We start from the raw sequence: 18,093 nt of genomic DNA, 5'->3' as shown, positions 1-18,093 counted from the left end.
TCTGTGTCATTTTAAAATAAAAGGACTCGGGATTAGACTGATTGAAGTCAGTAAAATAAGTGTATTTTTTCAAAAAAGTACTAGAACTGCCTTGTATAGGAGCTGGGCAATGCTCCCATTGTGTATAATTCACAGTATTCCTTCTGGATGTCGTTTTATGTAAGAAGTGATTGTCAAAATGTTGAAAGCAAAACAAATCACCATAATTAGCAGATTCTAAATATAAATCTTCAGCATCAAAGGCAGCATAATATTTCAAATCAGAAAATAAAGACTCTACGGCCTGAACATCCCAATCATCAGAACGTATATTTTGTTTCACCACATCCCCCATATTAACTCGAAGTACATTAGGGACATTAACAACTTCCGTAGGGCCATGAATTTGAAATCGAACGGCATCCCACACGATCCCATCAAGGACAGGCCAAGCAGTGATGTTAACAAATGTTAAGTCTCTTCTCAGTCTATGTGCAGAATGTGATGAGGAAAGGGGAGCCAAAGTTCCATTGAGATGGCGAATGCATGTTCTTTCCTCGACATAGTGTCCATTTACCAACCGGAAAAAATAAAACACAAAACCAATTGACATAAAAAGATATATCGAAAAAAGCACCAGCCAGATATATGTCCAAGGGGGAATCAAAAAATGTTTTTTGAATAAGGTAGCATAGACTGCAAAACGAGAGGGTTTCTTCGAGGCAAGGGAAACAGAGTCAAATGAAAATCTGGATTCCGTGGCTAAACGTGCTTGCAGGTCAGGCATGGACAAATCAGTGGGATATGCATAGTCTATTTCATTTTGTTCCGCACCTGGCAAAGTACTCAATAAAGGACTGGAAATTGCAGGTAATTCAATGGCCACTTCTGATTCATGATTAAAAGCAGTGGGCACAACCGAATGTCTCACAATGGAAGGACAGGAAACTGCTGGTGCTTTTTTCGATATATCTTTTTATGTCAATTGGTTTTGTGTTTTATTTTTTTCCGGTTGGCGGGTAGAGTGATGGGGTTAAATACCATTAATTTGGTCTTGGCAGGGTCTAAGCCCCTTAACTTGCAGAAGCAATCACATCTATCACGGATTTGTTGTAGACCCATGGGGGATTTTAAGTGGAGCAATGTGTGCTCTGCAAACATCAGGGCCAGCACCCTGACGTTTGCGAGACAATGGGTATCAGATTCACTGTGGTCCACAAAGGCTGCCAAATCATTGATAAATAGAGAGAACAGAGTGGAATCGAGGACGCATCCCTACCTTACCCCCCTATTTACCAAGAAAGGATTGGTCAGTTGCCCCTTCTGTCCACATCTTTGTGCAAATGTATTGTTATGTAGTCTTGTGATCATGCTCAATAGATATTGCGGAACACCTATGTCAGCCAAGGTCTGCCACAATTTGGGACGAGAGACCAGGTTGAAGGCTGACCTAATGTCAATGAACACCACATAAAGACCCCCTCACACAATTGGACGTACTTCCAGTACAACAGCTAGAGGTGAAGCGCCAGGTCTGTAGAGCTGATATGTGCTCTAAAAGGGAGGGGGGCTCAGTATCTCTGCATCGGACATGCAATCTTGTAACCTCTTCAAAATGACCCTTGTGAAGAGCTTTTGGACGCTGTCAATTAGGCTTATCAGCCAGTCATTGAGGGACGGTCCCGAGCTCCCTTTTTAAGATGGGGATTATCTCGACCCCCGGCCCAGGTGGGAGAAATGTGGGACCCTTTCAAACTAGCGTTGAAGAACACACAAAAATGGGGTCCAGATGTTGATACCATCCAGGGAAGAACCCAATGTATCGATCCTAGACTCGAGGCTCTATAAGGAACTGTTTTATTAATTGATTCTCTAGTTTCCTGTAGGAGGCTAAAGCTTGCGTCTTACAAATGATCATATGACAAGGTAGAAGCACTTACCAAGGGTTCTGACACGATGGGGCTACTGGAACATATATCACCATAAGCCAACCCAGGAACTTCACACTGTTCCGGAAAGGAAAAAAAATTAGAAAATTGTGCCACCCAGTCTGACATCATTATTTGGTTATCGATGGAGCAGGGCCAGTCAGTGGTGACAAAATTCCAAAAAGCGCTGTCCCCTCCTTTTGCTGCTGCCAACAGGTCCTCTCATTTCCTACGTTTCCCACTCTTTTTTGGCCTTCTGGATAGCATTTATATAGGTTCCTCTGGTTGCTCGCTTGAATGAGCGATTTATCTTGTGATTTGATAGCACAATTTAAAGCCCCTCTGACATTGCTACACTGATTATTGTAACAGGTGGCGCCTCGCCACCTCCTTGCTGAGCGGCTAAATTCTACATAAAAATGCGATCAAAATCTTTGAACAATTGGGAAGGAATATTTGTAAAATCGGTCACAGCCTAGCCACCAATGAATAAAGTAGAAGCGTTATCAAAACACTTACACGATGAGTTTCAAAACAGGGTGAAAACTGTTGTGCCAGAGAGAAAGAACTCTGTGAACACCTGTCTCAAGTCTGTATAAGACTTGGCAAACATAGCTTTTTGAGAACTTATTACTGGATTAGTGTTATAAAGTCATGCTTGTTTACGTACTTTCACATTTGAAAGCAGAGGTGCACGTCAACATTATAGATGTGCCTTTAATGGGGAAAACAGCAATCTGGCCAACAGACAGACAAATCATTGCCCATATGTCTACTAGCTTCCCTGGTTAAATCTGTCTGTTGAAGTGTCTGGTTCCCAGTTTTTGCTGAGAGTAAGAGGTGTTTTCGAAGTAGTACTGAAATATATAGAGGATACCCCCAGCTGGAGTATCCACATATGTATTGATCCCTAAAGGCGTTAGGTTCTTACATCAGTTAGTGATGGCCTCCCTTTCCCCGTGTGTCCCCAGGTGCTCAGCTCTTCTTCCCCTTCCCCGGTCGCAGAGTGATGAATATGACTCTATTGTCTGAGGTCTCTCTTCCCACCCAGCATCATCTCCAGCCGGTATGCTGCTTCCAGAGTGTGACATTTGTGGTAAGGTTTCTTGAGGACTGTGACATCCTTGGCCAAACTGCTACAGATGCTTGCTTGCAGCAGACTCCACTCTCCAATGCTGAGAGCTCATGTGCTTCCCAATGCTGCATCCCGTGATAATTCCTCTTTCTGGGTTGGCCCTCAAAATTGCCAGAGTCCCCTGATCACCTGACTCTGCTGGACTCGTTGGGCCTCGTTCCCTTTTCAGGTCGAGCCTGGGCAGTGCTTGCTCTGCTCTGTGAGGCATGCTGTGTTAAAGCATGGACTTGAAGTTCCGCCCACTCTCATCCCATATTTTTCATTGGCCTGCATCATTGTCCTTTGTAAATGCTGGCTTCCGTTTCGTTAATAGGCTTGTTAGTACCTCCTTAGTACCGCCTTGTCTTCTTTTGTAACCTCCCATGAGGACTGGCCCTTTTACTACTGTTGTTACACGGTATGTCTTATTTAGTCTGTAAGCACTATTTTCTTTAATGAGTTTCTCCTACTGCAGGCACGACATGCTTTCCTGCAACAATCAGCGTGCCATGTGCGCTTTTACTTTCCAAGCAGCCCAGGACAATGGTGGCCGCTTTTTTGAAGTGAACTAGGTCTCTCTTTACAAGAGTTTGAGCTATTGGCATTGTAAATGACAATGCCTTTAATTTATGTATTAATTTTCAAAACAGGCAAATAAAAGGTATCGCAATTTACAATGCCAATAGCTTAATATCTCGCAAATGTGAGACCTACTGCATTACAAATGCTTGTTTTGACTTGGTGTTGGGACAGAAATTATACCCTGCATGGCTCTGGAGAGCCTGTGCCCCCCCCATTGAGTTCTTGATAAGTTCTGTAGGTTTTTATGCCATTGTCTCAGCCCAAAGAACCAAAATGTGTGTGCAGAGAGAGTTTGACATGACATGGAAAGCAACTGTGGCCTGGAGGGGCATACCATAGCAACCCTCCTTTATCGAGCATGGCTACGGTCAGCTGACCGGGCTGTAGTGGCTGTAGTGGCTGTAGAGGATTGACCGTGATGTTGGCAAGAGATTATTAGCACCTTTCACCTATCGCCTACAGGGGAATATAAGCTTCTCCTTTGTTATTAAATTGGGCTGTCAGTCCCTTGCAATCAGGTCCTTTACTCTATGCAAACGGGACATGTATGACACAGATGTGTTTGACCATGTGTGTACAATAGGCTACGTGTGGACTGTGTATGTTTCATGTGGTTGTGTCCATACAGGAATACGTTTTGATCTCCTCCATTTGAGTGGAACCTAAGATAGACTGTTGTAAGGCGTTCCAGAGAGTAGTGTGATGCATAGTAAAGGACTTCAGAGGTTCTAACAAACTATGAGCCAGATATAAGGGAATGGAGGATAGAAGACAGTCGGTCCCCTGAAGTAATGTGGAAAGGCCATGCATCTTTCCTGCTTCATTTTTTCCCCAGAAGTGTTACCCAACCAAGGGTAAGTAGTTGGTAGGTGGGGGACGCCTCTCTGTATTTTGTCTTTTTTTGTCGGTCCCCCTTACAGGACACTCCCAGCACTGCCCCACTTATTTGCGGACACTGAAAGGTAAATAGCATGGCAAGGCCTGCCCGGAAGTAATACCCAAAAGGAAGGAACTGCATGAAACCGTCCCAGAAGTGGATTTGTGGAATGCACAAAATCTGTATGCAATCTTTGTATAACTATTTGACAGAAACTTCCCGCCAGTGTGCCAAGCTTTCTCTACCAGAATCTGGAGTGTCACAGCAGTGAAGACCACGAAACTCTTCTGTGCCCTAGGGTGAACTCAATCCTGCTCCGTGGACCATATAAGCACACACAACACCTAGAGCAGTGCTGCCCCTCTCCACCTCCTCCAGGCCCCTCTCACCCGGTCTCTGACGCCAAGCCTACTAATGACAACAGCAAAAACAGAAAGGTGCTGTGCAACGATGAGACACCCTGGTGGGAGAACCTCACATTGTAACTGATTTAATCATACCTAAGGAGAGGGTCAGCAGAACCCAGTGGAACAACTTAAAGATTTTAGCCGCTATACCCTCCAGGAGTATATAAACAACAATATCTCAACTGGTATTATTTGCGATACTAGTAGGTAAGCATGCACAAAACATTCCAAGAAAAGAAGGTAGGGAGACTTATGGTTTAGTAAAATGTTAAACCATGTGCCTCCTTGCCTTCTTTTCTTGCAATATTTTATGCATGCTTACCTACTAGTCTCGCCAATAATACCAGTTGAGATATTGTTGTTTATATACTTTACTTCACCCAGATCTCAACTTGGTTTATGGGTTCACTCATGCTGTTTTTAGATATCCTCCAGGAGGGCAGATGCCTGACTTGCATCGTGCTACCCTTCGATGCCTGTTTATGCAGAGCAGCCTTGGCTAGGCTTATATCTGTGTACGAACATGCCCTCTGATGATTAGGTACAGCATTGTGTTATCAGAATTAAAGTATTTTTCTTTTCTAACCAAAAGTACTCGTCAGACTCGGATGTGTTCATTATTGATATATTCATTCGGTCTCACTGAGGTCTGAACTTCTTCCCCACACCACCTCCATTTGTAAATGTTGGACCGATTGACATTGCTACCCTGAGGGGGAAGTGCTAAAGGTGTGCACTTGGTGCTAAGTTGTCGGTGCAATAGTTAGGTTAAGCACCAGGACACTAGTGACAAAAATGATTTTAGTACTACGGTCTAAGCTCAAAAACTTTTGTCTGCCCCGTTACTCCTTAACAGTGCCTTCAGTTGGCGTTACCAACATTATAAGTCTCCCCGGACCAGTCGACCATGCATCTATCATTGTGATCTCTTGCCCCTTCTTATGACTCATCCTGAAGACCAATGAGTATTTGACTTTTTGAGCCCTTCACTTTAACCTTGTCCCAACCAACAACCAGGTAAACGATAGTCAACGCCGACTGGTGTCAAAGTTCTATTCCTAGATCCCCCACCCAAATCTGGGGCTGATGAGTTCTCATTCCCATCTGGAAATGGATTCATATAAGCTCTTGGCTGGAATAAAAATCTAACCAATTCCAAAGTGGGAAGGAGAGGAGTTCGTCAATGCAGACAAACATCCTGTTTGTTGGCATTTACAAACTTCCAAGGCTACCTGTGCCTCGGCCCTCCCGCTTCCCCCCTCCCCTCCCTTGAGTGGGATTTACGGGTGCAGAGAACTTCGCTCTCATGGTGAAGATCTCTGCAGAGGTGAATCGGTGTATGTCTACCTGGAATCCCTTTTTGAGTTGCTGGTAAGTGTAAGTAATATAAATTGAGTCGTTAACATAAATTTACACTTGAATTTACATTTGTGAATCAAACACACGGTTTGAGCCTAAAGTGTCTGTCTTAGTTTATTGTCCGGGTGCACGTGCAGGCCTACATCTTTTGCATTTCAGAGTATACTTAATGCCCTGAATTCCTCTGCAGGTGGAAACGGAGCGCTGTCATGCAGGGGAGCTGAGTGCCAAGCAGGAAGAGCAGCTCCGCAGCGCCCACCACAAGCTGCAGGAGAGGGTCCTGTCTGGCGAGTCGGAGCTGAAAGACCTGAAGGACACAATATTTGAGCTGGAGGACCAAGTGGAGCAACACAGAGCAGTCAAATTACACAACAACCAGACCATCCGGGACTTGGAGGGTAAGTAGATATCGGAGGGCTGTCTGCAGATTTAGTATGTTCTGTCAGTCATAAAACTTTTATTTGATTTTGCAATAAAATCATACAAGTACATTACAAACCACCATGATAAAAACAGATAAAAGATTTTACAACACACATTGTCACTCGGGGTATCCCCTATCGTGCCGCTTTGTAAGCCCCCACAAGAAATATTGTTACATTATAACATATTAACTGTGAGTTTAAGAGTTGTAAAAACAAGAAAGCTGTCCTGACCTGATCAAAACCATAAGTTAACAAGCATTTGCAATGCAATAGGTCTCGCATTAGGAAAGTTTGAGCTATTGGTATTGTAAATGACAAATATTTTATTTATGTGTTGGTTTTGAAAATAGTGAAATGAATAGCTTTGTCATTTACAATACCAATAGTTTTAACTTTCGCAAATGTGACACAACACATATTGCATTACAAATGCTATAGGTATTTACGTGACTTAGTTGTATTGATATTATAAATAACAATAGTTTAAAAAAAAAAATATTTAATACTTAAATAAAGTTATTGTAATTGATAATGGCAATAGCTTTAACTTTTGTGAAGATTATGTTCAGTGTATTTTATTGTGACGAAAATCCAAGAACAGAAGTGAAATATTAACATCTTTTTGTGACATTTGTAATAAAGCTTGAAACATTGAGAGAACATATTTGGCCCAGTTGTTGTTGAATGGTTGCACAGATTGATGCTGTGGTGGCACTGAGTGATGTGGTGGCGACGAGTGATGCTGTGGCGTTCAGTGAGGCTGTGGTAGTGCATAGTGATGTTGTGGTGCCCCTGAGTGATGTTGTGGTGCCCCTGAGTAATGTTGTGGTGCCCTGAGTCATTCTGTGCTGGTGCTGAGTGATGCTGTGAGGATGCGATAGATAGATAGATAGAGGGAGGGCGATAGATAGAGGGAGGGAGGGCAATAGAGTGAGGGCGATAGATAGACTGAGGGCAATAGTGATGGCGATCGATTGATAGAGTGATGGCGATAGATCGAGTGAGTGCGATAGATAGGCAGATAGTGAAGGCGATAGATAGATGGACATATAGAGTGAGGGCGATAGAGCGAGGGCGTACGATAGATAGAGTGAGGGCGATAGATAGAGCGAGGGCGATAGATAGATAGAGTGAGGGCGACAGATTGACACTGATAATAGAGCAGGCGTCGCCTGGCAAACACCTACCAGTCATTTTCAGGAATACAGGAACATGTGCCATTTGGCTGAACTCCCAGATCGCTACCATATCTTCCATGAAGGAGTCCAAGATAAGCATTCAATCTCACTGTACACCCGAGCATAGTCCAAAACGATTGGTAGTGTAACAAACAAGCATTGGCAAAGCCAATAGCCCATGCCTATGCAAGAGCTATTGGATTTGGCAATATGTTTTAGCCATGATTTAGACCCCTCCCCTAATGGAATAGGCCACACCCTTTAAGGTTTGCCATTCCCCTTTTTGAGAACCCCCCAGTTTTTTCCCACTTAAAGCCCTGGGAGTTTTAATGGTATGTAAATGGATGCAAGGCAGTGGTGTTTGGGGGAAGTGCTTGACTGGGTCTAGTCTGGACATACGAGAGAGAGAAAAAAGCAAAGGAGCTAGAGAAACCAAATCCTCAATGTTGTCAGCATTAGGAAATTACTGTTTTCTTCCACATCTCGAGGAACTCCTCCTGCTGGCTGCCCGCTGCTGAACTCGGTGTTTTATGGGGGTGCGTGCTTGCTGCAGGCTTCCACCAGCTTCCCAAAGCAATCCCTTGGGAAGGAATGAAAGGAGATGAGCAGGTAACCAGGATACTGCTGCGGCCGAAACAAAGGCAGCTGCTACCTGAAGAGCACGGGCAGACCCCGCAGCAACCAGCATCGGACATGCAGGGCTTGGCACAGGCTCTGTTAAGAAACCGGGTGAAGAGCCTCCGGGATATGCCAGGACCAAGCACCCTCACCAACCTGGTGGAATTTTTTGACAGGGATGGCTTCAGTCGCATTCACGAGATTCAGGAAAGCAGTAGCAGCTCGTGGTGGGAGTGCTGCGGGCGGTGGGGTGGGGCGGGGAGGAGCAGGGTGGGGGTAGTAAACTACAGCATACGGCTGAACAGAGGTAAGTAAACAAATAAATAAATAAAACGAATTTTATTGCGCGCACTGCATTGCCAAATGTGATGCAGTGCACACAACGAAATTCGTTGTATTTATTTATTTGCTTACTTACCTCCGTTGGGCCGTATTCCGTAGTTTCCCCCACCTTGCTCCTCCCCCACCCCTCCACATGGCCCGCAGCACTCCCACCACGAGGCCCTACTGGAGGTAAGGGGAAAACAACTTTTTAAAGTTGTATTTTCTAATGCGAATTTGGGATTTCGCACAATGTGCCATACATGGTAAACCATTTATACATAGATTAGTGAAGTTATTCGGGTAAGGCACTAGCAAGGCATGCAGAGGTATATGCGGATTCATGCAGATGTTGCTGTGTCATTTTATCACCCCAAACCCAACTGAATTACAATTATAACCGAATGGGCTGTTGAAATAAACATGGATGAATTTCCAGCTGTCATTCAAGTTATGCATGCATGCTATTGTTTTAGGCTATCCTACACATAAACTGGACCGTCCACGTAAGGCTAGGCAGTTTTGTTAATAAAAAGTAAGAAAACTTAATGGGCTATGTAAATGTAGGTGCTGAATGATACATTTTCAATAAAGTTACTAGTATTAAAAGAGAGATTTATTTAAACGAGCCTCTGGATGTTTCGGAAACATACATGGTCCGTGTTGTGGTGAAGGAAAGTTCTACTGTGTTATATATCCAATGACGTTGTGCTCCTATGAGTGAGTGGATTGGAGTTGTTTACAACTTATTTCTTGGACGGCGCTTCGTGACTTTCATTCAGATAGTGAAAAGGTCCCGGGTATTAGGGTCTGGGCATGCTTGGAGTTCATCTCATAATGGAAATATACAAGGATGCCAGCGAGTTATACAGTCCATGCTGTGTACTCAAGATAGTTTGCAGCTGGTATTGTAGAACTTCCACGACACGTCCCTCAAACCATGGAAGTGCATAGATATAGTTTATAATAAGTGTGAAACTTTCACACCACACACTTAAATAAACAAGCAAACTCACCGCCGCAGCCCGGCTTCGACAGGAAGCCAGGCAACCTTTGTTGGGACGGGGCGGGGCCGGACAAATACAGGAAGCAGACGGGAGCCTACCCCGTGCTCCTGTGCCCGCGGGAAGATTTCCGTCTCAGCTAGCGGGGCTCCCGTGCTCGTGGAGAGCCCCGCGGCCCCCGCCTGTTAACCAGAATGACCAGCTGGCTGCCGAGGGACACGCGAGAAGAACCGAGAAGAGCCTGGTGAGTGGGGTGTGAGGGGGATGTGTGCACGCGTGTCTGTGTGAGAGCGCGTGTGTGTATGCGTGTGTATGTATGTGTGTGTGTGTGTGTGTGTGTTAAAAGAGCCGCGTGTGTCTGTCTGTGTGTGCGCGCGTGTGTGTATGCGTGTGTATGTATGTTAAAAGAGCCCGATGACTGGTTGGTGGGGGGGAGGGGGTGTGTGCCTAGCATAGCATGATGCCACTTTCTAGCGAAACAGCGCACACACAGCAAGCAGACAGTAGCAACAGCGCGCTCACGAGGACAAATCTGAGACAGCAGAAGCATGCGGCCGAACGCTGTCTCAGATTCCCAGGAAACTGAAAAGAATAGTTGTCGAGCTAGACAGCATGCTACGCATGCGCAACTCTAGCTCGACCTAAAAAGGTTTAAAATTGTATAACAAAGCTGAGCAACCATGGAACATATCATCACAATGTGCAAAGTATCACATTTAAAAGACAGGTTACAGAAGCAGTATGGAGGATCAGTGTGCTTATACCATGTTCCCACCGGATACAACAGCTGGTGAAATGTAAAGTCAGAATGTAAGGGCTCAAGGCTCAAATTTCTTTTTCATATCCCACTCCCTTGTATTTTTTCTCAGATTGTCATTTCCATTTCTTTAATCTTTTTTGCTTTCATCTCTTTTCATGTTTTTTTTTTTATTTTATAAATTTGTATATCAGTTTAGGGGTATTGTAAAGCACCAGTTTTAATCATGTTTAATGGGGGTATCAGCAAATACATAAACAAATGAAAATGGCATATACACTGAGTAAGGGTAATATTCCTGCTCTTAGGACTCACCTCCATATATTGTGGTACCAATTTTTGCAAATAAGGAACGTCTTTATTCCAAAAAACGTGGTGAATAACTAAGACAGACTTGATTTAAATTGTCATTGGGAGGCAACGAAGTGCTTTTACAGCTAATTTGGTGTGGTCACACTATGAACGTTCAGGCATACCTTAGCTTTATTTAAATTTCAATTGTTTTGCTGTCATTTATTAAGGTAAACAGAAGAGCAATTAAGTTGAGCACAGCCACCTGAACCGTCCGTAGCCCAACTTTAATCCCCAATGTAATGCCCCATTACAGAATTCCACCCCTCCCCCACTGTCTAACCGGTCTACCATCTCTTTGTGCCGTAGGTTGTGATTGAAATTATAAATTGTATATATATATATAGAGCTTATTACCCCTGACAATGCATTGGAGCGCTTTGTGGGGCTCACCACGCTAATTAGGAATCCAATAACAGAGGTTAGTAGATTAGTAATATTTTTTTTCTTTCTTTTGCATTCATTGTGCTAGGTTAGTGCTCTTTTTTCTTGCATATTTAGTATAGTTTAGACTTAGAGTGAGGGTATGGTGATGGGAATGGATTTGAAAGGGGAAGTAGTCAGTTCTTTTTGTGAGTATTGCTTGTGTGTGCCTGTTAGTTGGGTGACATTGCTAAAAATAAAAGGAGGGGAAAGTTTGAGAAGGATGTTTGGGGGCTCATAGTAGTCAGAAATGTTTGACATGAATCACGGAGAGGAGTAATGGGACAACGGTTGAAAGTAGGAATTTGTTTTTATTGCAAAAAAAATGAAATTATCTTAAACATACACATATGCACATGTCACTTGTTAAGTTTTATTGGCTGGAACAAACCCCTCTGTATAAATACCCATATGTGCATAGAAGCAGCAATATTTACATAGTCAGGTGTGCACATCACTCTTACATCCATACTGGACAAAAGAGAACAGAACATTTCTGAATTTTCGTGGCCAAGGGATAATTCCTTTAATTCCTTGCATCAACCATTTGGCTGATGCAAATTAATCACATTTGGCGGTCGTGTTCTGGGTATTAATAATGTATCTGCAACCTGCATACTGTGTGATATAGGTGTGCACACATGAATCCGCTCTTTAAGTAGACACTCAGTAGAGTGGACACTAGCGTGAAGCCAATCAAAGCACCATGTTCCCTTCAGTCATACTCTCTGAAACATTGGGTTGCTTGTGCTCCGGTTCAAGGAGGATCTGGCTTGGTAGTTCAGGCTGGACTCTTCCTATTGGAGCAGGGTCAAGGCGGATTTGCATATAGCTGGGTCCAAACTGAGGTTGCATGGTGTGCAAAATAACGATGGATTGGGATGCTGCATGAGTGATTACCAGTGGCTAAAATTAATTCAAGCATTTCATCCATCACTGTTTTGTATACTTACATTTTCATATGCAGCACAAAGCACCCGCACTCCATTCCATCAACCATTGCCTAAGTGTAGATCAAATATCAAAATGGAGCCTTTTAGAACAATTAAAGTTAGGACCGGGCTGCAATCCTACGCCTACTAAAAGCTTTCAAAGTGCAATGCACAGTGAATTTTTCGAACTAGTATTTGTGGGCATGAACACAACCCCTTGAAACAAACAAGGTTGTGTAAAAAGCCCTATTAATGCACATTCGACAGGTGCAATCCACAACAGAGGAACAGCCCCCTCCCTGCTAAACTACAATAGTGCACCAGGTGCCAAGCACAGCACAGCTGGACCCTTCCTGCCCTTCCCACCAAAAAGGACAGCAGGAGGTAGGATCGGAAGGTGGGTTTTGGGGGGCTTTAGGGAAAATAGTCGTCTCCTGCTGGGACAACATTGAGGATCTGCCCGAGGCTCTTAACTGTGGATATAGACGGCAATGTCCACCTCAGACAGTGACTCCCAGTAAGGGTATCTTCTATCCCCGGAGGGTGCACTGCAGGCAGTGCTCTCCAGGCACCTGTGAACCTCTTCCGGCAACCATGGACTGGGACAGCTCACACCATCAGAGGTTGCGATGACCTAATCTTAGTCTGGTTGGTATAGTGCCTCACAGTGTGGGATAAGTGTGTGTTCCACTAAGCCTGGTGCTCTCAGTCTGTGGGGGTCAAGTTAGACTTTTGTAGTCTCTTTTGAGGTATGTTAGGACTGAAATCCACAGTTTGTTCAATATGTGGGATTTATCAGCTAAGTTGAACATCATTTTATTCTATTGAATCCTGTCCCCATTGGGCCAGTATTGTCTGTTTCATAGGCAATAGATGTAATATCGTTTTTCTTCTAGTAAAATGCAAGGGTAAACTTATTATGAGGGCCAGCCAATTAAGGGTCATTCTAGATGTTTATTTGTGGTCTTGGCGCAGATCAGGGAAATGGTTAAAAATACGGTATCCCAAAATTGTGCAAATTTGGGGTCTGGTCATAAGATGTATAATCTGGTCACTGGGTCACAACTGTCCCTAAATATCGATTGCATCAAGACTGGTCATTGTGTAATGCCACCTAAATAGGATCTTGTATCTTCAAGCATGAGGTGCAAGATTGTTTGCTCAGAGGAAATTCTTGCTCCTTATTGTTTTTAGTTTAGTGAAATATTGAGGTCGTTTCCCATTTCTCCTGATAAGGAGAGTAGTGTATTAAGCAGTGCATATATTTTGGAGACTAGTTTTTTGGCTGATGGAAGGAATTGAAGGATTTTTTTGAGAAAGGTCTACTCTCTAGTGCCCCCCGCTTTGATTGCACTTTGGACCCCTAGTGCTCAAGTTGAAGGTGTTTCAGGAATCGCATATTTTATTTTTTTAATTTTCTTAAATGACTTAATTACAACTCTTGCAAAAAGGTATCTGAGTCCAAAGAGCCTCTTTTGTCTCCAGACTGGAATTCATGTGAACCTACTCCCAGGAAGAATTTGGAGTTTCCAGTCATAGGTGTAAGTAGTAAAGTGGTGAGCCCCCTCCCTCCTTGCTATATTGTCCCAGAACTCCTATCGGCCCTTGTTATTGAGAGCATATACTAATTGTGGCCCTGTTCATTTCTAGGAACCTAGGGTACTTCCCCAGAGGTCTAGTGAACAGATTCTGGTCAATGAAGCAACATTGTTTTCCCATTTTGCCCCTTCGCCATTGGATCATGCATCATAAACATGTAAATGTTTAGTAGTTCATGTGCTGTGAAAAACACATATCATAATTCAAATAGCCATATAAAGTGTCTTATTTCAAGTTTGTCTTCTCTTTAAACACTTGATAATATTATTTCTTCTATTGGTGTAAAATGTGTATCCAAGCCTCCATACACTTGATCAGAGTTCTTCATGAAATATTCTGACATATACAGCCAAGCCAACACGTGTTTCACATATGTAACACAAAAGGGTTTCAGCACTCTATATGGTATAATTATAGTTTCATATCACAGTCCACAAAAAAATAGCACATAAAGAAAGAGACAAAACACGTTGGCTATGATCAATGGAAATGTGAAGCGAGAATCTGTTTGTGAAAAATAAAAGTCAATACTGCATCAAGAAATACATACTGTGGACTTGGATACTCTTTCTTTATGTGCTATTTTCTTGTGGACTGTGATATGAAACTATAATTATACCATATAGAGTGCTGAAACCCATTTGTGTTGCATTGTTTGTAGGACTTGTTCCTATTTTGTGGGGAGTGTAGAGAGAAGTGCTCCCTGATTTCGTGCACCACTAGCTAATTAAGGGACACTATTCACACGTTAGGTGCGGATCTTATCAACCTCTGCCCTCAGTCTTGTTGTTCTTAGTGTTCCACATATGTGTCGCTTCTCCAGGGCTTCAATCAGGATAATCTGAACCTTTCCTTTCATTTTTCAAATTCCAACGTTCTTTTATTTCAGAAACATCATTAATAACTTCTGAAAATTTCCTCTAATAGTTTTCATCGGCTATTGCCATTATCAGTAGAATCTCGCAAACATGTTGGCTTGGCTGTATATGTTAGAATATGTCATGAAGAACTCTGCATGCCTGGTGTGCTCTCCGTTGTTGGGCCAGATGAATACTTGGTTTGTCCCCCCTTTATTAAAACAAGCCCCAGTTCTAGTGAGTGTGTAGTTGACTTTGTTATTTTCTAGTTTGTGGAGTTGCCCATGGACTGTGGCTGATTTCCTCCAGTTCTTCGTGGCGGTGTCATTTTGTGCTGCTGTTCTGGGTCCTTCAGTTTGGACATCAGGTTAGTTAGAGCTTGCTCTCACATGCGTTTGAGGCGTGTAGCTTCCTGAGTGAATTTACCCAAATAACTGCTTTCAGTACTTGCCACACCACATTAATATCACAATACAATACAATATATTTTTATTGTTGAATTAATAAAAATCCTTACAATAAGAAAGGTAAGATTAACCAGTGTTTGCAACACAGGTTACGTTATAAAAAACAAGAAGATAACAATTTAAAAAAGAGTAAAACTGGAGCTCTACTCGAAACCCGCCCCCTCTTACAAAATAAGGATTTATAGAGTGGGGTGAGGGTCACTAGCAAAGATGGTAGGGGCAAGGCAATAAGTAAAATGATCATTGGGAGGCCTGTAGCTGCTTTCTAATTTCCATCATAAATTTGAGACCTCGACAGGTCAGGATTGGAGATGAACCTCCCAGCCAGAAAATAACGGCCTGGCTACATGTTCTTATTTTCAGGTTGTTCAATATGTCCCGTATAAAGCGTCTTCTAGATACCATAAGGGATGGACATACACAAAACAATTGAACTAGAGATTCAGTGTGATATCCGCAGAGTCGACATTTTGGGCAATCATCTCGAGGTTTCCAAGAAGGTAGTAAGTCCTTAGATTCAAGAAGGCCCATACGGAGGTTGATAAGGTATTTTTTTAAATAGTGGCTAAAATGGGTTGCCAAATAGGCCTTGGGTTGTTGGAGTGAGTAAGAAGAAATGACTGACCATGCATGACGTCGATGGGACAATGTTTGTTTGTCTTCTAGAACAGACTTCCTTTTAGCAATAGAATATACTATTTTGCAGAAACTGGCTTGATCAACTTTTTGTTCCATGTTACTGGCAGATCAAAGTCCACAAGGCATTTCTCCAAATGAATGGCCCAGGGCTGAGTGGGATCTGTATTGATTGCTTGCCAACAAAGATTATTTAGAGTGTCTGGGTCGGCGGCACGAAGTTTGTGGCAAAATTTAACAAATGTGGACTTGGCCCTGAAGTTTTGATTTTGAAGCCCAAATTCTAATCTCACCTGCGCTGGTGAGGAGTATTTAGGCAGTTTGAATACTTCTTTATAAATTTTGTTTTGTAGAGTATTTAGTAGAACGACCTCCCCTCCAAGCCATGTTACCAGCCCATACGATAATGTGGGTAAAACCTGAGCGGCCATTACTTTTAAAAGAGGGGTATAATTTGGACCATCCAGTTTTTGCAAGAGACGCCTGTATCCGTAGATTAACGTCTGGGACTTAGATTTTAACACCGCAGAGTGTTGTTTTTTTGAATTATCTTTTGCCGATGGTGACCCCCAGATACCGGTAGTGCGGCTGTTCCCCTATTGCAAGGTGGTTACATGTCCAATTGTATTTGATTGATTTTCGCTCTACAAGACTTATTACTTTTGTCTTGTCTCTATTAAGTTCCAGATGTTCTTCATCTAAGTAGAGTTGTAGAGCATTTATCAGCCTTTGCAGCCCGATTGGAGTTTGGCTTAAAAGGACAATGTCATCTGCAAACTGAATGATTGGCATTGGGGTGTTGCAGAGATTCGGAGCATGACTTACAACTTGACCAAGATTTTTCCCTAGATCGGCGAGGTATAGATTAAATAAGCAAGGAGCCAGGACACAGCCCTGTTTCAGTCCGTCTTCAGTTGGAATTTTTGACGTGAGACTTGTGCCCTGTCCTTGTTTAACCCTTGCCCAAGTGTCCATGTAGAGGAGCATTAGGGAGATGAGAAGGTTTGTTGAGAGCCCCCACTTCTTGAGTTTTGCCCAAAGTCTCCCCCTACTAACTCGGTCAAAGGCGGCTCTGATGTCGATAAAGCAGCCGTATAACCGGCGGTTCTTCGTTTTGGCTCTTTCTATCAGGAGTGCTAGGGCTGTGAGATTTGTTGTTGTCCCTGTCCCTTTTCGAAAACCTGTTTGATAACTGGGGATTAGATTGTTATTATCCACCCATTCCTGTATTTCCTCCAGAATGCAGGATGCGTATAGTTTGGCTTCCACGTCTATCAACGATATTAGACGATAGTTCTGTGGCAGTCTCCTGTCGCCCTTTTTGAAAATGGGGTGGATGATATTACCATTCCATAATGGAGGCTGCTGCTTACGGGCAAAATCTTGGTTAAACAGGGCAGACAGCTGGAGGGCCCAAAAGTCAGCGTTATATTTAAATACTGCATTAGGAAGACCGTTGGGTCCTGGGGCCCCTTCTGTTTTAAGTTTGTTAATAAACCTTTTGACTCTATCGCTAGAAAAGGAGTCCGACTTTATCGGCAGGTCATTAAGCCTTCCTATATCTCGGTTATTTGTTGAGTTTTCTACTGCTCCTTTCAGGTGGATTGAATTCGTGGCGGGATTGGAACAACAATAATTTTCAGAAAGAGATTCGTCCATTTTGAAATAGAGCTTTTTGACATGGTCTTCCCAGCTTTGTTTGCTAATGCCGGGGTCCTGGGATATTACTTCTGCGTTGTTTAATTTATTAATAATACCCCAGAAGTCCCTTGTGTTGCGCTTCTTACTGGCTACTAGCAATTTCGCCCACATTTCTTCCTTTTGTTTGTTCTCGGCTTTCCACACCATTTTACGATACTTTTTTCACATACTCCTAACAAGGGAGTAGGTTAGTGAGGAGCGCTCGATGTTACTCCTTATTGCCTTCCGTTGCACCTGGGCTAATTTTCTCTTTTCCTGTCTTAGTTTATTATTAAACCATGGTTCCCGTAAAACTAATGGGACTTGATGCGAAGCGAAGGGTACCGAGTGTTGAATGGACAGGATGTCTAACAGATTTTCCCAAGTTGAAACCGGATCGTCTTTTTGTTCATTTTCGTGTAGAGCAAAGAAATTGCTTGCGGTTTCGTAGATGGCTTTGGTTCCGCTGCCTCTCCAATGCAGTCTTCGTAAATTGAATTTCTCTGTATGAGCAGAGAGAGCTGTTAGTTGGGCAGATTCCGGCACCCCTAAGTTGATCCAAATAATTTGAGGAAGGTGGTCACTTTCAGATCGCATTA

General features: G+C 43.1%; 1 protein-coding gene across 5 annotated transcripts in view; it reads left to right on the top strand.

The window, feature by feature from the left end:
* Positions 1–18,093, top strand: part of SPECC1 (sperm antigen with calponin homology and coiled-coil domains 1) — a 1,365,024-nt gene that overhangs the window by 489,757 nt on the left and 857,174 nt on the right. For all 5 annotated transcript variants that reach the window (XM_078679993.1, XM_078679994.1, XM_078679997.1 and 2 more), the window contains one exon: positions 6,437–6,644. In XM_078679993.1, coding sequence (XP_078536119.1) covers positions 6,437–6,644 — 208 coding nt within the window. The remainder of the gene's footprint in view (positions 1–6,436; positions 6,645–18,093) is intronic.

The sequence above is a fragment of the Lissotriton helveticus genome, chromosome 3_1 (assembly GCF_964261635.1).
Source record: "Lissotriton helveticus chromosome 3_1, aLisHel1.1, whole genome shotgun sequence".
NCBI lineage: Eukaryota > Metazoa > Chordata > Amphibia > Caudata > Salamandridae > Lissotriton > Lissotriton helveticus.
Note: the sequence above shows the minus strand (reverse complement) of the source record. Positions and strands in the feature narration are given on the sequence as shown.